Source organism: Ixodes scapularis, unplaced genomic scaffold (assembly GCF_016920785.2).
Source record: "Ixodes scapularis isolate PalLabHiFi unplaced genomic scaffold, ASM1692078v2 PGA_scaffold9__187_contigs__length_104089568, whole genome shotgun sequence".
NCBI lineage: Eukaryota > Metazoa > Arthropoda > Arachnida > Ixodida > Ixodidae > Ixodes > Ixodes scapularis.
This window is the reverse complement of record NW_024609884.1, coordinates 52337010-52361264: the sequence shown is the minus strand read 5'-3', so window position 1 is coordinate 52361264 and position 24255 is coordinate 52337010. Positions and strand designations below refer to the sequence as shown.

Below are 24255 nucleotides of genomic sequence, written 5' to 3'. Positions count from 1 at the left end.
CACCTTTTTTTATGGTATAATTTATCCTAAAACGCAGTATTTCTTATAGTTTATGCCTCCTGAAATAAACACAAAAGATGTAAGAACATGGTTCATGTGCATATTTTCAGGTATATTTGTGCAAAATATTGCGTCTTGAAAAAAAACAAAAACTCTTGCGATGATTCATTCAAATAGTTCCGCCCCTAAACGCGATTTTAAACCTCATAATTACTTTGAATACCCTTAAACCACCGATGTTCACTGCTGTTGACGTGAGTGCGGCACGATCCTTTCCCCTCTGATAAACCTCAAGACTGAGGAAAGCAGAAAAAAAAGGGACATCGTTTTCTACTGTCCTGAGGTTTTTCAAAGATGAATTGTCACCAGCTCGCCTATGGTATGAAGATTTTATCTGAGATCCTTTCCCGCTTCGTTTGAGACCACATACTTCAGAATTCGAAACATCTGAGGCTGCACATACTTGCTTAACCTGCAATTTCCAAACATCAGCAAAAAAAAAAAAAAGGAAAAAAAGGGGGTGGGGATGTTTTGACTTGGCAGTGAGTATTCCGATGTCCGTTCGTGAAAGTTACCTTAAATGTCAATTTCACGTCTATGGCGTTATAATCGTAAAACCTGAAAATATATATTCTTTTCAAATATTTTGACGTCCCCCATATAACCAATTTGTCGGTGTTTCCCGTCACAATAGTTGCTCATGTATTTTAACGTTTTTTTTTTATGGTGTTGACGTTGTTGCCTGCTCAAGACCTCCAGAAGCCTCGTTCCTACGGGACAGTGAAAGTGTCTTCAGCGAGTGTGGGCTCGACAGTAGGGTGGTTCTCTTGGAACAAATTTCGGACGTCGTAGTCACCGTAAAATCGGTGAAATCGCCACCCAGAGCAGGATTGCGTGGATTTAGTGCCGTGCTCTCGCTTTGGACATGTGACATAGTTTTAAAAGTTATTCCCACGTGAAGATTAAAGATTAAATCTTACAAAAAAGGCGGGCTGGGTGAAAGTTTGTCTTGTTTGCACTCAAGAAATGTAAGTGCGCACACTGGGTAAACGGAAAGCTCGATTTTTTTGTTTGTTTTTTGTTTTGGTCTTTATTTTTGTGCGAGCGCTTCTTTGGACGGTTGCAAAGTCGCGCTCTGCATCCAAACTTCCTCTCTTTGACGGTTGAGTCGTTTTATTTGAAGTTCTTTTTATCGTGGCTGGGTGGATACCAGACAATTGGGACGTCAAAGAAAGCGGTGTGAATGCCAACCTTAATTTTTGTTTTTATGTTTCTTGAGCAGTGATGTTCTTGACAGTTACGTCAAAATAAGAAGACAGTCATTTTAGCAGGGAAAGTCCTAAGAATATAACAATTAATTTAACGCCTTTACAAAATAACGTCACAAACTTGAAAATAACGCGCGAAATTATTTCGACAGTGGACGTCGAAATCTACACTGCCGTCTGTCACTTCTATTCGAAGTAAGCGAGATATGGCACAGACTTACCTGCTTTCGGAACCGATGTCAAGACGGTCCTGAGCGCCTTTTCCTGGTTGAGTGTCGTCCACCTGACGTCTGGCTTTGAGGCCCTCCACCTCTCGCTCGGGGCTTGCAGGTGGCGTGTACATCTCGTCCGGTGGGTAGATCATTTTGCTTGGATGCGTGAAGCATGACTCCATCGGCCGTCGTCGGTAGTGGCGCCGGCAGGAAGCGTTTGCGTACTGCGAACAACCAAACACACTGCACTCACTTGTTCGCACTAAACGCGCATTTCCATCAGAGCGGAATGTCGAATAAAAGGGTGTTTCTTTTTTTACTCCTCACGGTCATGACGAGGTCGGAAAAATTAGGGGGTCTAGTCACTGACAAGTTGAAAACAGCTGCGCGTGCTGCGCGTGCTGCGCGTGCACGTGGGACAACTGAAAGACCATTCTGCCATTTTCACTCTGTCAGGAACTACAGCCCAATAATTGTTGCCGACAATGGAACTTTAGCGTATAAGACTCGTAGATTAGTCTAATCTAGCCCCTGGAAGAAAATGCTTATTCCAGATATGGTGCTATTCGAGCGCCAAGTGAAAATAAATGTTATTGAATTACCCAACTCTTCCATGTTCTCTGGTAGTCTCGCAGCCTGTCAATGTTTGAAAGGCTTTCGCCTCTGTCTGGCCTCTCCGTGATCTGGAAAAAAATATAATTACGGAGGCACCGAAAATGGTGAAGACACTGCTCCCTTTCTAGAAATCCGCAAAGTTTTGTTTAGTTAGCATAAAATGAATACACGGAGTTTACCAGGCTTTGGTATAGAAAATCGGGCTAGAAAAAGAGAGATATTCACCTTCAGCCAGGGATGGGCAAGAGCAGCCCTTACGTCAAGTCTTTCGCTGAGAAAAGAAAATACAGACATTGAAGGTGAATTCCAATGTTTACTCAATTTCTCGGCAAACTGTTGCGCTGAATGGCGGTCCCTCAGACCCTGTGCCACGATTCTTTAATTTTGTTTTGTCATATTTTGTTTGGCACGCAACGATATAGAGTTTTAGAGTAGGGGGCTCCGACGCTTCGGGTGCCCCGAGCAGGTTGAGGCGTCGCATTGCCCATGCGAAGTGCGCCGCTCCAGGTTGTTTTGGGGCCCCCAAGCGTTGGGTCCCATATTCTGAAACCTTCTATTATCGTTTATTATTTCCATATTCTTTTTACCGCAGCGCGCAGTGCTCCTCTGAAACGTACCTCGGGTCAAACACCAGGAGCTTTGATATGAAGTCACGTGCATCATCTGAAACCTTGGCGAAGCCGTCATGGAGGAAGTTGATTTTTCCCGTTTGCACATTTTTCAGAGTTTCCCGGTCATTTTGGCCGAGGAATGGCGAAATTCCACTGAGCCTGGTCAAAATAAAATATATAATTAGAAGTCCGCAATAATAGTCCGTTTTTTTTTCTATCGATGAAACCACATATCAAGTACTTACAGAATGTAGGATATGACTCCGACACTCCTGGAAAGTTGAAAATATCGTATTAGGACTAAATTGGTAATTATGACCGATCAATAGTTCAGGCTAGTGTGGAGCTTTTTAATTGTGGAGAATAAAGTATTTTCAATTTATTTAAAGTTGGAGTTGCAGAAAAGTACAGCATAGATACTCACACCAATCAGGCAAAGAAAAGCTTACTTCAGATATAAACACACAAATATTATTAAACTTCCTATAATAGGAAAAAAGAGCAATCTTTGTTTTTTAGTTATTCTTGTACTTTCAAACAGTACACGATTGCAGGAAACGAGTCTGGGCATCGCCATATTTCTGCTCGTGTGAGCAAGCTCGTGCAATTGTAAGCCCGCCAAATTTGCCTTGACTCACATGTATAAACGGGGCACCTAGAACACAATGCTTGAAATTGTGTATAATATTAGAAAATAATTTTGAGCGCACTCCGGGGTATTGTTTGCAGTTACGGCAACTCAAAGTTAAAGCCCTGCAGCGTGTCGACTCTGCATCGTCCACAGCTTGTAAAGCGCTTCCTCGGACTATGCACTAACTGAACAAGGCTTATATATATATATATATATATATATATATATATATATATATATATATATATATATATATATATATATATATATATATATAATTAAAAATTGGCGTATACGTCATCTTATGAGTTATGTGCAGCGTTGTGCAACACGCCGGGGTAAATGTGTAGAGCCAAAAAGTTTTTTTCTCACATTTTCCAGAACTTTGTACCCGCGCCCGTTCCACTGATAAAAGTTCACACCAATTGTTATATGAATTAAAGTGACCAACGACCAGCTTGAGTTTGTGCTTTTAAACAAAATAGTTATCGGCGCAGATCGGAGACAACCAAATTTCTCCAAAGGGGCAGCGACACGTACGATAATGATCATCCATACTTGTTCCTAGATAATTGACTCTTCCTCACAGTGATAATCACAACAACACTTGAAGTTAGAAATATCAGCATACCACATGTCCGAAGCAAGGCTCGCAGACTTTTTGCTCGCAATCTCGGGAGCCACATACTCAGGATGGCCGTATTCCTGGATGAAAGTCTTGCCCCTTGGTAAACGCGCTGAAAGCGCGAAGTCTCCGATCTTAATGTCCTCACTGTCCACGCGAGTAACCAAGACATCCCCGAGCTGAAAAAAAAAAGAAAAGAAAGGTCGGACAGGGGATTTTGTTTACTTTTGATAATAGGTCTTCTCAACTCTCAGTTAAGTAAAACATTGCATCAGAATATATAAGTAAAACATTGCATCATAATATATGATGCGCATCTTGTTCACTGTTCAACGCAGTTTCACCGAACTCGACATCGGCGATTTGTGTTCCGCTGATCTATGTTAGCGTCGGTCGCTGTACCTTAAAACACGCTGTAAAAAGAGTCGGTGATTTACTGAATGCAGAGGCGATGCGCGAATGGGCAACGAGCAAGTGTTGCCCCTGCGCACATGACATTGTTCCTGCGCATATGACATTCTTTACGTCTAATTGTATTCTGAGCTTCGTCATTCGCTGGAATCCTTCTATTTTTTGCCGTGATTGGCTGTCTCGGTGTTCTGCCAGGAAAGGGAACTCAAAGACTCTTTTCACGGCGTGTATGTGGTGCCACACTGACAGTTGCGAAAAAACAAGTTTTAGTAATACGAAAAAACAACGTGGTAAATCGACGATGTCGATGTTAAGGGTAACAGTGTTTACCTTATGGACATGGATTATGTACCTGCACTTTATTTTCTTAAATTCACTCGAGGCAATCATGTTAATGTTAACAGATCAGCGTTTTTCATCGATACACTTAATGCACCAGGCAGTCAATACAACCCCTTCTTTTAATAGAGTGAACACGCAAACATTTCAGTACAAAATCTAAAAAGGGGTTGTGAATATACAGGGTGTCACAATAAAAAAATTACAGGGTTTTTTTACCGCAAAAATAAACTAGGCATCGCCGAACACTCATTGTCTGCCCAAAGGTAGCGCTAGAGGTCACAAAAAAAAACAAAAAAAACATGTAAATTTTTTTGACACCCTGTAGTTTAACACATCAAAACATAAATAACAAATTACAGACTTGTTTTCTTTTAAGGGCAAGAAGACCTATTATTAAAAAAAGTTTGAGAGGGATCGAAACACTTTGTCTTTTAATACGATTTCGTATTTAGTATATCGATATACACGACAGCTAGATAAAATTGTTTCGCCACATTCTAGTCGAAGGGGAAAGTATAGAAAAGAAACGATGCGCATCTTTGGAATCATGCGAGAGAGTCAAGATAATTAAGTTAGACTATAAAGTGTTTTCACTGACGTAATTTCGTCCACCATTGTGCCGTTATGAGCTGCTGGCGCGTGCTGAAAGCCAGTATTCCGAAGTTTCGCAGGACATCCTCAATGCAGTAGTGCTCAAAAGCTGGTGAGTTTCGTCGTGCCTTCTTTTTTTCTCCTCTGATGAAACATTTTTTTTTTTCACTCACTCACTCTAACAACAAAATGGCGGACTGACGTCATGTAAAAACACCCTATAGTTACTGTCAGGGCTCGTGGATCATTACACTCACGCCTCTTGTTGCCTTCTTTTGGCGTTCTTATCGGCTAATAGAGTTTTAGGAAACCGTGTTTGCGCATCCAACACGGTATACGATGGCCCCTACATATACGAACTGCGCATGCGCAGTACGAACTGCGCATGCGCTACCGCAGAAGACTCGCGCATGCGCAGTTCGTACCGGAGAGCGCATCGTACCGTATCGGGTGTGCAAAAACGGTTTCCTAAAACTCCCTAATGTCAGAATCCCATTGAATGCGGAGCAAACTCAATTGACGATCGGGACTGGGCAAGCCCTGAGTTTGGGTATATATTGTCATCTACTGGCTGGTCTCGAGCTCAAAATACGCCTGCGGATAAATTTACTGACGCAGTTTTATGCGGATGAACACAAAAAGGCTTTTTGTTAGCACACGTGGGGAGAGCGAAACTTTGTGCTTACTGTGAGACCCAGGTGACCGATGTTTTGAGCGTGCATGTAATTTAGCCCTTCCAAAATCTGCCGTATGTAATTCGCCACTTGATGCTCGGTGAGCTTGTCCCTACTGATGATGTTGTCCAGCAGTTCGCCACCACCGCACCTGTGAGCATTTTTGGAGCTAAGGAGTCCCACAACTTTCATCTTTGCATGGTTGAAAGTACGCGATCCAACTGGAATAACCCATACTTTTGGGGCCAATTTTTTTCGCGCAGGATTTTATTAGTTAGTTTTATTGACTGGCAGAATTTCAAAACTCGTTGAGTTTTAAATTAAATGAGGCTCCATCTGAAGCCTTGTCCGCTAAACTAAGCAAAAAAAAAAAAAAAAAACATCGGTTACGTAACATTTGTTGGTGAGGTTATATCTTGTTTCAGAACGTTTAAAACGTTCGGAAACTCAAAACTCCGTCTAAAACACGAGTCGTCCACTCATCCTGGCTGTAGTGCCATGCGCATGCGGCACATGCTTCGCATCGTGGAGTTATTAGAATAATTACTGTGTCCGTAAAAGTTAAGGCTGCGTTGATTTCGTGACTCACTAGATGTTTACCCTATTCTATAATGTTGGCCGGCGGAAAAAGAAATATATTCTAAAATATAGGCTGATTTTAAATAACGTTTTAATTAATTGTTGGGTCTTAAACGTACAAACCAAGGACAGAGTACATGTCTCCAAACTTGTAGCTTCCCTATAAGATTCCTTATAGGGAATCCTATAAGATTCCCTATAACACGTTCGAAATAACTACACTTCCGTTACTATCTACTTTTTCAGACATAAAAAGGATACAAATCTGTTATTAGGGACATGGAATTTTTTGTCTCAAACGCATCCCACAGGCGAACGAGACGAGGGTGGCAAAGCTGGTTCATCATATCCAGCTCGGCTTTCATCCAGTCCTTGAATTGGCCTTTGCCGTGCATCATTTTTGCAGCGTAGTTCTTGCCTGTTGGTCGTTCGACAGCATGATAAACAACGCCCTGTGTACCTCTGAAATGAATTAAGCGATGCATATTAATCCGTAATTTTAGATGATATTGCATTGACTACAATATTAAAGAGAGAAGGTGATCTGAGAGCTCCCACAGAGAAACAAAACAAGAATTACTTATTATACTCAGACTATAACTTATACAAACTTTGGTTTATTCTATTTTGTTAACTTCGCACATTTTGTTGACTACAGAATATGTAAATTGATTGACACGACAAAAAAAAAAAAATCAGGTGCAAGTTCGTGTCACCTTATAAACCCTACTATAATATGTATAAGTAAAAATTAACATAACATTAAGGGTGAATGATGCTATAAAATGAGTGTCGCTACTAACCTGCCGAGTTCATCACCAAGGTTGTAGTATTCATCAATATGTTTGGATCGAGGTCTGACCAGCTTGGGTTGGCGGTAGGTGTTCAGGTCAAATTCATCTTGAGATTCTGCGATGAGATTCATATAATCATCATTTGCAGCAGTAATAATTTCATCACTCTTACATTCTATATATAAAAAGAAAACTACAACAACAACAACACCAACAGGACATCGTATTTGACATTATTTATTGCATACAAGCCTACCTGAAAGTTTTAAGCAATAGCCTCCTGAGAAGCATCGCAATTATTTTACTGAATAAAAATAGCTTCCAAGTATGAATCATGCAGTATAAAGCATGCGCCGCAATGTCGAATAAAGTAATAAGTTCCAAGACAAGTATGGCTGCGGTCCTATTAGATTAGATCTAAAACATGTCATGTGCGCAGGGACAATGAGCCAGTGAAACGTCACGCGCATTGTCCCTATGCACAATTTATTTTGTTTTTGTTTGTTCTACTAGTATGGTGAACTTCGTCGTACGCTAGGATCCTGGTACTGTTCGCCGTGATTCGTTGTCTCATGTTCTGGAGGAAAGTGAACTCACGTACATTTCTTTCTAGAGTGCAGGTGTTAGTTGCAAAAAACGTCCTGGTAGAAAGATATGTCATAATAACTAACGAAAAAAAATGGAAGAGCGTCTGAAATGTTCGGCGACCGCATGAAGCGGCTCTAAAGATTTGTTCCCGCTTGTTTTTTTTTAAATTCTAATGTTACATACACGAATTCGTGATTTACATAACTCTCAGATTTCGCACAAGAGCTCTTTCCCAGTTAAATTTATCAGGGAAAGATAGCTGAGTTTTAGGTTGTTGTTGGTTCTTATGTGTAAATGGGCATAGGACACTCACCTTCAATCGTAAGAATTGCCGAGCATGAGGTTGTACCGGCGATATTGGAGGCTGAGCACGAGTAGAGTCCAGCGTCGCGTGATATAGAGTCATTCAGTGTCAAGGTGCAGATGTCAGGCGCTTCCCATATAATGTTCACACGAGAGGAATTGCAAATGGGCTGCCAGTCCTTGAACCACTTGATCTTCGGATATGGCTTTCCAATCGCACGGCACTGGAGCTCTCCGCCACGACGCAGCATGATAGTGGTTGGTTCGAGCCTCTTGGTGAAGACGGGCTCCTCTGTAATATGGCACAGGTGTCAGGTGAGCACTGTTCCTCAAGGCGAAAATAAGTATCCTCACTGGGAATGAAACGTCCAACTTAAGATTGTTTAGAAGGAGCTAAAACAACGTACAGTGAAGAACACTGCAAGCTAAAACCATCGAGCGTCGACCGAAATTTTCCTCGGCGCGACAAGTTGAGCCATCAAGGAGGGATAGCATGCAGATGAGAGTGTAGTGTCCATTGCTGTCCGAGCCAGGCTGCTTTTTTTCCCCGTTTCTACTCTGCTTCATTTGAATTCCGGCCGCAGCCGGTGCTCGATCCGATAGAGCCGATCACGGAGCGCCAAGAATGCATCGTCACTGCGCTCATTGTCTTTTTGCGCAATGGCATACGCAAGCAGTCGCAGCATCATCTAGATGCGTCCATGTAAACTGCTCCAAGCAATTCAAGAGGTCGGTGTTCGGTCGAGCTGGAGAAACGAGAAGGGCACGCAGAGGGCCGCTGTGTACGCACGGAAATATCGATAGCGAGCGTACGTGCGCGTAGCTCGCTGCGTTGCGTACGTACGGCGCTTGTGCAGTATAGAGCACGGGTCGCTAACGCAAACGCCCAGTACTTGCGTCTGCTCCTGCGCGCAATATAAAACTGTCTTTTTTCCGGATGTCTGTAGCAGGCAGAAGTGATGATATCTAGAAATGCCCCCGATAGCAGCACGTGCGTACAACAGTGCGCAATGTTTGGCAGAATTATGCTGAGTCAGATACTATACACCATTGCAACCTGGTGCGCCAACTGTATACCCTTGACACAAGACCGAGCGCCACCGGTATCTTTCGGAAGTCGCTCGGTCATTTCAACTTCCTTTGTCCACAACTGTACACATGTGGTGTTTTTAATGGATTTACTGGTGCATTTCATGGTTTTGCAGCGATTTACTTGGCGCGGTTTTGGTACCTACCTTCACAATTTTCTTTGCTATCGATGAGAACACTTGAGAGAAAGTTTGTTAATATTGGGAATTGTATCTATTCCTTTTTTACTGTTTAATACCGTTCTTGTTTCTCTGAGTGTGTTCGCGGAGAAAAATGAGAAGTAGGCAACGGCCCGTGCGACATGTGACTCATGTGTTATTTTACGGATGAGAGTTGTCCGGGATCACGGGCACATACCAGCAAGCTCCAGGTAGATGCTCTTCATGGCTTCGCCATGTTCATTGACGGCTGTGCATGTGTAACTACCCACGTTGTCTTCAGTCATTCGACTTATGAATAGAGTTACTTGGCCGTTTCGGTCTTGCATGCAGTTATACCTGCCACCCATTTCAATCTGAAAAAAAAGCCATAGGTATTGTTCAGATATTTTAGTATGGAATCATTTTCTGCGCATGACCGAAAGTGTACGACTAATAATAATTTAAAAAAATAATCTCCACAACCATGTGACGACTTTGTTAGACGAAATTGAAAAATGGTTAAAATAGAGCTGTTTTTAACAGACACAAGTAAATAACACTAGGAATGGAGATACATAGAACATTTATTGAAAATATTTTAAGAACGAAGGATGAAATTGAGAATACCCAAAGGCAAGCAGGAGTCAAGATGTTGATATATTCAGTAGACGAACTATATGGCCATGTCTAGTAACCCACACGAAATAACAGCGTAAAACATACCAAGACAATGAGGAAAAAAAAAAGCATGTACCTTCTGTTTGTTTTCGTCCCGCTAAGTTGGAAGCTTTTATTTCTTGAAAATATTTGCCAACACGCTCATTAAGTTCCTTAAGAAAGCTCTTGATCTGAGTTAATTATAACGAACTTTCTACCACGCAACCCAACACATTAATTAAAATAAGAATTGAATTTTATCTTAGTTATAAATCTAGATACTTAACTGGTGAACATGTTTTGAAATGGCTAGACACCATTGCGATGTCGCTTTACATAAGGTAGAGAAACAGTTCCGTGTAACCAGCACAAAGAGGAAGAAACTACTATAATAATGCGGTTACCTCTGTTAATAAATAGATCGGTAACGCGAGTAGGTGGAACTAGAGAATGATGATGATTTCGCAAGTTTTTAAATTCTCAACATAATCATGACCATGCACCATAGATAAACTAATGTCAACGAGATAGTCACCTTTGTTCCTTTGAAAGTCCATGTAATATTCGGTTGAGGGTAGCCATATACCCAGAATTCAATGCTGACAGGGTGGCCTTGGATGCCATACATAGTATCCTCCTCACGGCGCACGAAATATGGTGCAGTTCCTAGTATGAAATCGTGCGCTATTAAAATCAGCCCTGCTTCAATTCTTGAATACAAGACATTGCATACAAAATTGACACCCCTAGAAAAACATTAACTTCGTTGAATGAAAAAAAAGAGCCCTGTTCCAAGAAAAACAAAGCATAGTAATAAAAATAACCTAAAGCGTACTTGAAGACTTATTGCAAGAACCGGGTTATATTTTTATTTCTTGGATGTTCTCGAAGAACTGAAAAAGGCAACGCGCGCTGATACAATTGTAAATAAAACACAGTGTTAATAGAGACTGATACGTATGGCTACATCTTAAAAAAAATGTCTATACTATTAGAGAAGTTGAGCGTTTCTTTTGACAAAAAATTGGTGCTTGACGCCCTCTAAGTATGTTTTAAAATGCTTTTCTATCAACGAAGATTTTAGTAGTATTTAATATTCAACGATAAATATAATCAGATCTCACCGATATAATGCTATTAACATTTAAACCTCAAACAATAAAATAAATAAGCTAAATAAGTAATTGAAAAAATAGGCCACATTTTTAATAGAACATTCGCAGATGTGGCATATTTTTCACGGTCACTTATGGTGATGATATCACAGGTACCTTGTTTATCCAGTGGAGGATGTTCTAGTTCATAGTCTTTCGGCTTGAATTCCTTCGGGACAGGCGGGGGGCCTCCTAGCCGGCTGCGGTGAGCGGTCACATATGGGGACGGGTCACTAAGACCATACTTATTTCCTACTCGTACTCTGAAACGGTAGTCCTTGAAGGGTTCCAGTCCTCTGATGTCAAGTTGTGTATCTCTTGTGCCTATTCAGAGAATAAAACATAACGAATGTAATTTGTTGTACGGAATTTTAGACAGCAGGAAGTTCGACTGCCCCTAGTGACATGTCATGTCCCTGCTTTACTAGATGAGAAATTTAGCCAGTGCAGTACAGCCGCTAGTCTGGGGTCTTTAACGTGCATCACGCAGCAGTGATACACGACCACACGCCGGTCCGGTGCTCATCCTGTTCGAAGCAGGCAGAGGATGGGATCGAGCCCAGGATCTTTGGGTTCTGAAGCGCCATAGGTATGTGCAGTACACGATTAACTTAATCATGTACTATATCTGGCGCAATAGCGCAGCTTTTTACGTCGTCTTTTCAGGACTCTAACTTAAGCGACATGCTCCAATTATTTGAATACTGACAGAGATATTATAATGTGTCTTGATAAAGGAAACGCGATAAAAATATTGATATGGTTTCTCTCTTTTGCGCCGAAAGGAGAAAAAAGAGGCGCATAAGTAAGAAAGTACAGCAGGGGATTGAAGCGACACTAGTCATTTTCCTCTCAGCATCTCCCCTCCTCACCCTTTGCATTCGGCGATCGGTAATTAAGCCTGTGTTTGTTAAGCATATAAAAGTGAGACACACTTGCCGATAATTTGAAATTCGCTGAAGCACAAGGGAAAAAAATATAGCATAAAAAACACTAATAATTTTACTGCAGTTTTATATAAATACTGTTTAAAACCATATTAATATTAGTGAAAAGACGGTGAGAGTGCAGGCGAGCTGGTGGTAGCTAATCATGTCGTATTACACCTGAGACTGCGGTGGAAGAAATCGCAAGAACTTTCAGTAGAAGGAACAGACACAGAGAACGTCTCAATTGAGACGTTCTCTGTGTCTGTTCCTTCTACTGAAAGTTCTTCCGATTTCTTGAGACGTTCTCTGTGTCTGTTCCTTCTACTGAAAGTTCTTCCGATTTCTTCCACCGCAGTCTCAGGTGTAATACGACATATTAATATAAATGGCTTCAACAATTATCAATTGTTTGAAATCTCTTTAATCCAACGCTGCCTCAATTTACGAGCGTCTAACGAGTTAGTCAACTAAAACAGAATAATTGAAGGAGCGCAATCTACTCATCATGTGTAAGCGAAGAAAAAAAAAACAAAAAACGAAAGCAATTTTGGTGTGTAGTACCTGATTTATACGGAGCCCAGTTGCCGTCCGGAAGGGGCGCCATTTCCACGTTGTACGTTACTGGAACGCGTGAGCCGCTGGGAATGTACGGTTTCCAGCCCAGTGTGAGGTCGCGGTCGGTCATGCGACGTATGTACGGCTTGTCTGTCAACGCCGCTGGAACACCTGCAGAATACGGCTCGTACTGATCCGAGGGCTTGTAGCGCCTGTCGTGGGGTCTGTCAAGGTCGTCGTACTCTGGGTGGGGTGCCTGCCGCGAATGCGGTGTATAGTCAGGGCGGTCAAATGGTCGATGGGACGGGTAGGGTTCTGCCGGAGGAAGCTCGTGACTGTACGGGGCACCGTACGGTTCACGTCGACGATCGCCTCCGGGGTGGGAGGCATAACCATTCAACTGAGGTGGCTCGTATGGGGAGGGTGCACTACCGAGTCCGGGCTCTGGAAGAGATAAAAGGAGCTAGAGAGAAAGACATGCGTGGCGAACGACACAGGGTCTATCTCTATTGTAATGCTGTTTTGAGGAACAAGGGGGTTGTGGCTACAGGACTGGATGCAGAGACGGGAAGCTCGGACTGTATGAAACCGCAGACGACTGTAGTCGCCTTTGAATGATAGTTCTTAAATTTTGATAATCTGAACAAATATTGTGCACAGCTGCGCACAATTCTATGTGCACAAGTGTCCGTGTGCACTATTCCACGTCTGTAGCACTCATTTGAATCAATTGGGTCTGCAATGCGTCATCGGAACATATACTTATTTTGACTGATAAAAAAGTTTGATAACAAGATTCTTTGAATGTTTCAAAGAAAAAAAAATTGGGACCTGATGCATTTTTGTTTTATGCGGAGAGCAAGTCGTCTGTTTCTTGCGCAGGAGTTGTGGTGACGTCAGAACGACACCGAGCTTCGATTGGCTTTGACTGAAAGGATAGTGGGTAGAGTTCAATGCTAGATGACTCGAGGTCTACCCACTATTTTTGTTAGTCAGCCAGTAAAAGCTCGGCGATCTGAAATCATTGCAACCCCTGTGCAAGAAGCAGACGAACTTTCTCTCCGCATTAGACCGGTCTGATTCTCAAAATGTTTAAACAGAAATTGCGGCTATATTTTATAAAATATTTTGGGAACAAGAAACAATCCGGTTGGAAGGACGCATGTGAAATCGCAAGTATATAAAGGCTAAATTGCTAAAATGAGTGGTCTTTTATTTCTTCTTTTTTTTTTGGGGGGGGGGGGGGGGGAGGGGGATTTCGGTTTTGAGAGTCAATGATATATCCACACTATCAACGTCGGCAAACTAAGCACTCTAAAATATTCGTTCTGAACAATTCATATTGTTCATGAACGCGTAGTGCAATGCTCACCAGTTCTATCAGGTTTTTCATACTCTGGATATTTGTCAGCAATACTACGCCGCTTCCCGGTGTCGTGAGGGCCTGGACAGAAGAGGGAGAATTGTTGGCGGCACAAACAAAATAACAAAAATCAATTGCCAATAACTTACCTATCAGGTTAGCACACTAAACACACACGGTGTTTGGCATTAAGTACTACAGGTAGTTTTAGTGGATTGTTTGTTGCAATACATAGATGAAGCATATGAGTTTAGATTTTTTTTGTTAAGTAAACCTTGAATGCAGTTATTTGTTAGGCACGTGTTAGTTTTGAAAAGACACAATTCATTGGTTGTGTTGCTTCGTGCCACAAGACAATTTCTCTTGCTTCTACTATACTGAACCCTGTTTGGAGCAGTTGGTGTCATGAAATGCACGGCGGGAAAATATCGAAGGTAACATATACCACAAAAAAAAAAAAGAAGAATGGGGTGGGGTAGCACAGGGGGAGGCGCATGATGTTGTATTCTTAATATAAAATCAATTACAAAAACTTACATATATTAAAGGAAATATATTAAATAAATCTGCCTTTATTGAGCATTTATGGAGATCACGAAATTTGTGGTGCCGACTTAACTTCTGTTGAAATTTAGGATGTCCCTTAGTCAAACATGGAGACGAGGGAAAACTAGGGAAAGAGTTGCATGCGCATGTTTGACTATTGGAACGAGGTCAACAAATCCCAAATGTTTGAAAATATGTCTTTTTGTTTACTTCCCTAGAACTATATGCACATTTAACTGAGGGAGAGCATAACATGTTTTGTTTTTGATTCAGGCTGACTTCCCTGTCTTTCATTGGTTAATATATCCTTTTTTTTTACCTGAAGTTTTGTATAGCAAAATAAAATGACGAATATATGACCTGGAGAGAAGGGCGACTGTTGATGCGTGGTCAGTGCCTAGCGACTAGGGTTTTTGGTCAATTAGGTTTTCGTGCGTCGAGGAAACCACTGAAGTTTAGTTTGCGTATATCCCTAGCTATCCTTACAGTTTATCGTGTTGTCAACGGTATAGAAGATTTACTTTGTCTTCTGTCAATCTCACATATTTAAAACTTCAGTGGTGTAGTGCGAGCACTCGAGGCAAGTAACATTGTGTGTTTGATTATTGCAAGTTTTAGTCAAGTTGCTGACATTCTAATTGTCAGAAATGCAGGAGAACTAGGGAACATGTATCGAAAAAAAGACTACCATAAAAAGATTTGCATTAGTGTTCGGAGGGGTCTCTTAAGGCTGGATATTAAGTTATGTTTTTGGATTAAAAATAATAGTAGACATACAGCAGTAAGTAAGGAACGTTACTTGTACACCGCAAACAGTAAATAAAATTTGCGAGAAACTGTGTTCTAATAAATCGTCTCATTTAGATTGAGCATTCCGCTTTATGCACTTCCTGAGAGTACGATAAAATACTTAAAAGATAAAGTTTCATACCTTTTGAAGTTTCCCATTAAAACGTTGAAACGATTTGTCGGCGCCATGATAACAGAGTTGTACTGAGCGCAGCACAGTTAGCACAAACACATGATTGCCGATAAAAGCCTCGCAAAAAATTTATACTGCAACGAAATGTGCATATGCGTAGCATCAACTTAGAAGATTCATTTTCATGTTAGATAATAGATAACATGAGTAAAATGTGAAAAAGTGTCGATGTCGTGTTGGTCCACATTGTGTTGCGCAGTATACATTTGGAAAGAGCCGGCATCGAACTTGAAATTTTAACCGCTAGAATGAAAGCTGCGAAACACTTACCCAGCACGTACTAACTTTTAAATACATAGGTCACTCTCAAGTTTTCCGTGAAAGGGTTCTCGCCTGGTTATTTACGAAACTTGTTTGACGCGAAAGTTGTTCCGCTTTTACATGGTGGGTAAAATGAACTAAATTGTAAAAAAAAGTTCCACGCACTAAGACACCGTCACTTGCCTCAACAGAGCAGCGAGGTAATGGATTTCATTGTTAAACTGTGAAGGAAACAACTTGCTGTAAACCAAAATTTGTTACTAAAACCCTACATTTCCAATGAATCATTGTGGATGTAAGACTTATTCACGTCAAAGTGAGTAAACATTAGTCGTGGTGATTTAGGCGTTTGACTCAACAAAAAGAGAATGAACGTTTCGTTCACTTTGAAATCGAATTGGCTCCGTATCAGTTTATAAGAAAATTGGGAGTTTTACTTGTAGGGTTTGATTGAGCCAATGCTTTCCTTCAGTATTTCCACAAAAATCCACAACCTATGGTACTCCTGTGGTTAATCACTGTGTATCCACATACATAGCTTATTTTTGATATGCATTTAAAACGACATTCGTTGCAGCACAATAGAAACTGTCTGAATAAAGAGTCAATTTTAATAAAATAGTAGTGTCACATATATACTATGGTCCCGATAAATAATATTTGTCTCCAAATTTCAAAGAAAAACGCACAATGCCACGAACCCTGAGTACTATATGGCAAATACTTGCGGTTTGTATTGTGCAGCATCCTTCATATAATAGAACCACTTCCAGCCTAATATTATTTTTAATGAATTTAAGGTACTTTTTTTGCACATTAGCATAGTATTACGCATAGTGTTTTTACAACATGAGCGTTTTGTCATCTATTGTTAAAATATCACTATTTTATTTATATTAATAAGTTGCCCTCAAATATTCACATATTGAGATCTTGTTCAGTTTACTACGTAGGAGCACTGCAGCTTATATTGTATGTAACTCAACACATTATGGTTAAATTTTCTTGTCATTTACGTATGTCGTTTATGTGCTGCAAGTATGATATGTGTGTGTGGCACCATTTGCATGGTGTTGTAGTGTTGCCTACACAAAAGTTAAAATGTTATTAATCTTTTCGAAGCGAAGTTAGAGCTCCCGAAGCCAAAGAACAATCAGATATTCTTGACAAGTTGCAAGTCAACGTTTTCGTTTACATCAAATAATTTTGGGGTTGGTGGAAGCTGTCTACAGCAGTGGGTGTAACTTTTGTGTGAGGTAACACTGCTTTGAGAATTAAGAAAGTCACAAATCAAACAGTGGTAAACGATGTAAGCTTTAATAGCACTCGTAGCTTCAAAAAGTGGACAGCATCATACACCCATGTTTTTGTGATACATGCCAATGTCAAATATGACCAAAGTTTATATTCCACACATACTGACACTGTTCGATTGCCTCCGTGAGCTCAACAAATAAACGCTTTATGCAATTTGCAGCTGGCCATGTAGCCTAAATTCCGTCCATTGACAAAGGCCAGCCCCAGTAATTCGAACTTATACACAGAAAATTCTTGTTCTTGAGCAAGCGTAGAGCGGCGTCTAATAAAAAGAGACAGTATCTCCGGGGGCTGCTTAACGCTCATGGCCTTGTCGCGTACATGGCGCTGTATTCTATTATAACGTTTCTACTATTATTATGGCTTGATAGTCCAACGTGCACATGTTTACACACAGTCATCGTGAACATAAAATACGACTTCTGGCAAATATCGTCAATATAGGTCAAAATAGCGCAATGAGAAAAATTGCAATTGAAAGCCACGACTTCGAACCATTTATGTTTAAGCTAACGAACTGATGACAGTAGTGAGAATGTTTAGTTAATTTTCAGTTTTTAAGTAGATATCAGCGGGTTATGTGCTGTCAATACAATAATTTATAAATTGTACAAGTATTGCTGTTTGAGTTTGAGTTCGTAAAAATCAGAGCATAATGAGCTCTGACTTTCTCTCTAAAATCGAAATCGAAGCATTGGAGTGGTGTCCTTTTGTATGTCATTATTAAAAAAATAAACTATCTATTTACAAGGGTGGTCTTCGAATAAAAATTCAGTTAATTGAAATTATTTATAGTATTAAGTTTCGTCTATGATTTACTTGATTTCTTTATGAAGGACACGCCCACAGCCAAACAAGAAACAAGTAACACTAGGATTTAACGGAAGTAACAGTACAAAATGTGTACCAGTTAAAACGGTAGAAAAAATAAAATTTCAAGACAGAGCGATGTTGGTATTGTATGTCCTAGCTGTAAGCTCAACAGGCCAAAGTTTTACGTACGCTGCCTTTTCGTTGCTGTGGACAGGGAAAGGTCTACTCAGTATGGAATGAAAACTTTCTCATTGAAATATATCCAAAACTATATATCTAAGTCTACATAAATGTTTCTTATGAAAGCCATGGTTACAACGCGCTGACAGTCTCATAACTAGTTCAATATTTTTAGTTAAATTGTTTTTTAAATGAAAACTTCTGTTTGTAAAACAAGTCCAAATTAGATGGATATTGCTTAGTCTGAACCATATTTATACTAACACACACATATATATGCGATCTACGAAATCAGCTCAGCCAATGATGAGGCGGAGCCTGAAAATGAAGTCTGCGCTGTGGCATTACGCAATGCAAAGCGTCATGCTTGCATGGCGTAATGCCACAGTGTATACCAAATTTGGAGGTCAAAACAGATGTTCCGCCTCGTTATTCGCTGAGCTGACTTCGTAGATCGCAGAGATCGGCTCTTCGAGTGTTTTGCGGGTTAGTAAGCGCGGAGGAATTTCTTAGAGTTTAGGAACAAAGTAAAGTTTGCCAGTAATTATTCACACCATTTTTATGTAAAACAAAACTAATTATAATATTAATACATACGCGTTCGTATATATTAATGTAGTAGGCTATCTCCGCGAAGGATACCAAAGTCAACGGCAGTTGATCTTTTTATACACTCGGAAGCACCTTTCTTCTGGCTAAGTACAGTAATTCCTTGTGAAATCGAAATTGGGTGGATTGAAATGTCGAGTAAGTCGGAAATTGCTGGGTAAAATTTGTAGAGATGTTCTCGCTGGGGACTACGAGACAAAATTTACAAATGTGTAGAGCAGACATCGCCCGAAAATAACTCTAGTTGAGTGAAAAGCAAGGAGATACGAAGTCACTTAAGCTAATGCACGCCATTTTTACACCTTTTAATGTCATCATCTATCCCAGAGAGCGAATCTGAAAATAATTTTGCATCACCTGATCTTTGGTGAAACGCGATACACTGCGCTGGCGCATAGTGCGACAGGCAAGACATTGCTGTCTGATATTTATCGGGCTTTGGTGCGTGATACTTGAGTGGCTTCTGTACATAATTTATCTTTGCATAAACGCTTTCACATATTATTGTGGCATGTTCTTGTTGAGTTCTGCTAATTATCCGGTAAACAATAAACATTACACCACTCTGATTATCGAAATTAATTTTCACCATGTACTTACAGTGCATTTAAATTTATTTTCATTGATTTGAGTATAGGGAATTCACAACGTTTCCACACCTTAGGACTCCGAGTTATCAAAGACTTGCTGTATAATACAGGATATATGAAACAAAATAACCGTATTAGGCTATTTCTTAGGGTTTCAAAATATAATCTATGTTCGAAAGCACCATGGTTGAAAGAATGTCAAACATTTCGATACTATATACACTTAATACAATAACTTCATATGTTCCACTACCATACAACATATACCGATTAAAAAATCAACACAATCTCCGGCTTAACACGTAAACTAAGTAGGGCTCACAAAATCAGGGCAATTCCTAGGATGTACCACTACACCTAGGAGTCTGTACGTTACATATAAAGTAAATAAATTTAATGCTTTGTTGAATTGCTCAGTTATCTGGACCACAGGCAGTTTTGTTATTATATCATGCATTATTTTATAGTTTGGTACCTTTCATGCAGGAATTCAAATAGTTCCGAGTAACTACGTCAACATTTAAGTGCTCATGTCATTGCGAAGATCCCGTCGTGGAGCGGCCAGAGCACTAGTATGAGCAAAGAGTCAAGGATCACATGAGCTGCTCAAGCACGTGTATATAAACTGGTTCAAGTCTTCGAAAAACGGTACATTATCACAGCGAGTTTCTATACTCCCCTGCTGTGAGAATATGATGAGAAGCATTGACATGGTGATGCCCAGCGCAGCGAGGCCATACACAAGCGGGTCGACGGGAAGCTGAGAATGCCACAAAATCAGACTCTTACTCTTGACCCGCAAGGTTCCCATGCTGCTATCGCTTCCGTAAGGGTTGTAGATCGAAGCTCGGTATTCGCCCAGGTCCTCGGGCCGACAGTCTCGAATGGTCAAACGCAGCGTGCCATCAGGTCCAAGCTCGAATTTGTGGCGAGGCGTGCGCTCAAGTTCTTCTCCGTCTTTGAACCTGCGTGCGGCAGAAAACGCAGAAGTCGTAAGGGCTAAAATTACAGAGGGAACTCTCATCTGCTGCCCTCAACACAGACACACACACACGAAGTTTAGTTTATTGCTGTTTCGAGTTATTTTAATGTTCATGGGCCAGTGTGGTCTTCAAGTGATAGTAATGACAATTTTTATCTAACTGGACTTAGCAGCTTGTCAATTTTACACTACGCAGGGTCGGGTGCACGCGTAATCTTGGTGTATATAGTATAGATTCTCACTTGTCTTTTAAGGTACATACTAATAATATAATTGCCGCCTCTTTCCGTATGTTGGGTATTATTTCTAGAATTATGCGTAAGTTTTCCTGGTCAACCTGCATGTTACAAGTGTACTTCTCACTGGTTCTGTCCAAGCCTCACTCTATCGTCAGGGGTTGTATTGGGTGTACGAGCCTAGTGATGGTAGGAAGTGTTCAAAAGCGTTTCTTTCGGATTTCTATGATATTAATATGGGTCGTACAGTCTGTTATGATTACAGACTTTTTAAAAGTTTCAATTGCCCTACTTTAAACTCAAGAAAACGTGAGCGAGATTTAACATTTTTTTTTGTATAAATGCCTTCACTGATTAATTCATTGCCCTAATCTCACGTCATCTATTCGTATTCCCGTTCTAAGGCGAGTTTTACGAGTTTTTTTCTGCTTTCTTTGTTAATCAAATCATCTCAATGAGTCCCTTGACTGGCATATAGCACTTATATATCACCCTAGGTGCAGCGGATATTGACTGTTTAGCTATATCACTGTTTGTGCATCACTAACAAGGCATCAGGTGTTCATGAGCACAAAAAATAAACAGACGAATGAAATGATTGAACACATTTTCATGACTATTGTGAGTGTTTATGGATCTAACTGACTTTACAAAAAATACGTAACGATAAATTGAGGAATTTGGCTGCTTAAGGGGGAACACTGGTCTTGGAGCATTTTTCCTTATTCTATAACCAAACTCAATGAAACTGCACAAGCTTGTTCAGCTTTTTTCGCTGATTTCATATATCTGATAATTTCTTCATTCAGTAGAATTGTCCTGAAGATAATTAAAACTTGCCGGCCTTTGTTTGGAGGAATGATAGGGAAAAAACAGCTCAGCAAAATATCCTTTTTAACACATGGTCAGATACTATGAAGTGTAAAGAATACAATGTTGGAAGTACTTTTAAGATAAACCCATTATTAGTGATTTCACAACATATTGAAGTTCAGTGCTCAATGCATGGATAACAAGTAATAAAACAAAAGTTCAAATAAAAAATTTTCTAGACTTAAATTAAAATATCTGCTCTGAACATTGTATGCTTTACACATTTAGCAACCCATTTCAAGAAAGGTTATATTTCTGACTGCTGTAGATGCTGAGATATCCGTCCTGCAAATTTTCAACGAGTCCCAAAATTGTGTTATGTGAAAACAATGTTTTTGAGTCAACTTTAATGCACATTCAGCCTGCATAGACATTATAAATTGATTTATAGCTTAAATATTCATCCACGAAATTAGAAGCTTGGTAGATTCAGAAGAACAACAGCCATCGCCGTTTTGAAAATAATCCAGTTTTAGGAAGTTTTTGGCTGCAAAGACCCATGTCCCCCCTTAAGGAACAAAGTTGAAGTACAATTGACGAATATTTTATGACACGAATAATTTAACGCGCGTTTATAATTTGACATAACTTTACATCACAACTGCTTTTTGTTTTTGTGCATTTAGATTTTAGTTGACCATTGCGATTTCGAGACCTGTAATTACTATTATGTAACTGTGTTGGTTTATTTGAACGTAATTATACGATCAGAAGACTACCTAAGTATTATGGCCCTACTGATCATTAAATGATTTTAGTATCGCGATGTAAAGTGACCAGAAAATTCAGTTAAAGAGTATTCGGTTTTGATTAATTTGGAATTGGGTATCTTTCAGTTGAAAGTACTAAGTAAATGATTAAAGTAAATCTAATCTCCTGAGCTCCGAGTTGCTTGTTGATATTTTCAGATCAACTATGGAGTAAAAACACTCTAAAAAACTAACGCTATAAATTGTTTTTAACCTGCTTTAATATATATATATATAAAGCGCGGATTTTATTTTAACAAACGTATACTGCGCCTGTGTCTTACGAATGAGCGACATTTGTATGGTAGATGCACATACATTTTTGCTCTGTCCCCTAGATAAATAGTTCAAAATGTTAATTTCGAAATTACTCAAAACGCTCATCTATGTCTACTGTATAGGGCTATAGAACACCCATATTAAATAATTTTATAAATAATTTACATCTATAACGCATGCGTGCTTATAGTGTTCACGTTTTTGGTTCCTATTTAGCTCGATCTTTTGCGAACATTATTATTTGTTACGTCAGATTAACGAATAGCTATGCGCTTTCTAATTCGTAATTATTTCGAATTTACCTGGTGTGAAAATAAAACAAAATAGCTTTGTGTAACCAGCTAGCCCATCAGTTTATTTATTTATCATCGGTTATCTGAGAAATTTTCAGCGTTCATACAAAATGCCTTTCAGGCATATTTCCCGTGAAATGCACCACGATAACAAAAAATTTTATTTCAACGGCTTTCGGAACCAGACGTGTACACGCCACTAAGAAAAGTAACTGAATACCATTATTTGTTACTCCTTCAAAAAAGTGACTAATTACGTTACTCATTACTGAGGTTAAAAAAGGCTCAAAAGTAACTAGCTACTTTCTCGTTACTCTGGAAATGTCGTTTTTCTGAAGCCTTAGCCACCTTCCAATGTTTTGTATAATTAATGACGCCTTGCTTTATAAGTTATAAAGCATTCATGGACGTTTTCTTTATTTTCTTGTTGGCGCTTTTTTGCCGTGAAAGTCACCGGCGCGATCTGGGCAGATAACCCAATAGGGTCACTTGTATTATACTTGTTCCCCTTCTGGAAAAGTAACTAGTCGTTACTTTGTTACAAAAAAGTAACTAGATACAAGTAACGCGTTACTAGTTACGGATTACTAGTAACGCGTTACCTGCAAGTCTGTTAGACCCCATTTGTATGAAACTAGGCGTCGCACTAAAAAAAAAGCACAAACAGGAAACATGAAGTAGGAAATGACCTCGCGCCTTATCTTGGTGATAAACAGACAAGGCAAGGACTGTGGTGAATTACATAATGAAACTTTCATTTCCACTAGAACTTTCTTAATATTCGTGGAGGTAAACATATTTGCATGGTGAGAAGCAAGCAACAGAAATACCATTTCACTTCCGGCAGAGGAGATCCTGCAATACGCGCCGTGAATCGGGCCGTATCGCCTTCAGGGACTTCGACATTTTCGAGCCTTTTCAAGAAACATGGTGGTTCTCCCTTATCCGCCTTCTCACTGAAAGAAAAATTAGAAGGTGTTAAATAGCCATTTTTTGCAAATAAGGTGGCTACCACAACAAGGCTTTCAAGAAAACGAAACAAAACCCTTCAGCTGTAGGCAGAAACGCAAGGCTACATAAAAATTGCGTCAAAGCCTTTACTCAATTTGCCATTAGAACACACTGGATAATGAAATGCACATGTTGCGAAATTGTATAGAGTTTTAACACAAGTTGTTATTTGGGGAGCCTTTGCAATCAAAAGTGAAGCAGATTACACACAAATCGGGGCTAATTTAAAACAATGATTTTTACAACAAATGAGCAATATATCAGAAAGAAAATCTGGATTTTAAGTATAAAAACACGTAAGGATTGACAATTTTTAAGACTAGAGATATAGAAACATTGGTGTCGCAAAACAAATCATTATCATGCATGTGCAAATTAAAAAAAATAACACCTGACGTTTTTT

General features: G+C 39.9%; 1 protein-coding gene across 2 annotated transcripts in view; it reads right to left on the bottom strand.

The window, feature by feature from the left end:
- Positions 1–24255, bottom strand: part of LOC8043039 (obscurin) — a 228802-nt gene that overhangs the window by 21733 nt on the left and 182814 nt on the right. For both annotated transcript variants that reach the window (XM_040216617.2, XM_040216616.3), the window contains 17 exons: positions 23672–23797; positions 20219–20394; positions 14141–14212; positions 12775–13212; positions 11402–11608; positions 10666–10796; positions 9691–9847; positions 8255–8536; positions 7363–7468; positions 6821–7021; positions 5993–6131; positions 3969–4141; positions 2952–2978; positions 2713–2865; positions 2321–2366; positions 2083–2163; positions 1490–1704 (listed from right to left, as the gene is read on the bottom strand). In XM_040216617.2, coding sequence (XP_040072551.1) covers positions 1490–1704; positions 2083–2163; positions 2321–2366; positions 2713–2865; positions 2952–2978; positions 3969–4141; positions 5993–6131; positions 6821–7021; positions 7363–7468; positions 8255–8536; positions 9691–9847; positions 10666–10796; positions 11402–11608; positions 12775–13212; positions 14141–14212; positions 20219–20394; positions 23672–23797 — 2730 coding nt within the window. The remainder of the gene's footprint in view (positions 1–1489; positions 1705–2082; positions 2164–2320; positions 2367–2712; positions 2866–2951; positions 2979–3968; positions 4142–5992; positions 6132–6820; positions 7022–7362; positions 7469–8254; positions 8537–9690; positions 9848–10665; positions 10797–11401; positions 11609–12774; positions 13213–14140; positions 14213–20218; positions 20395–23671; positions 23798–24255) is intronic.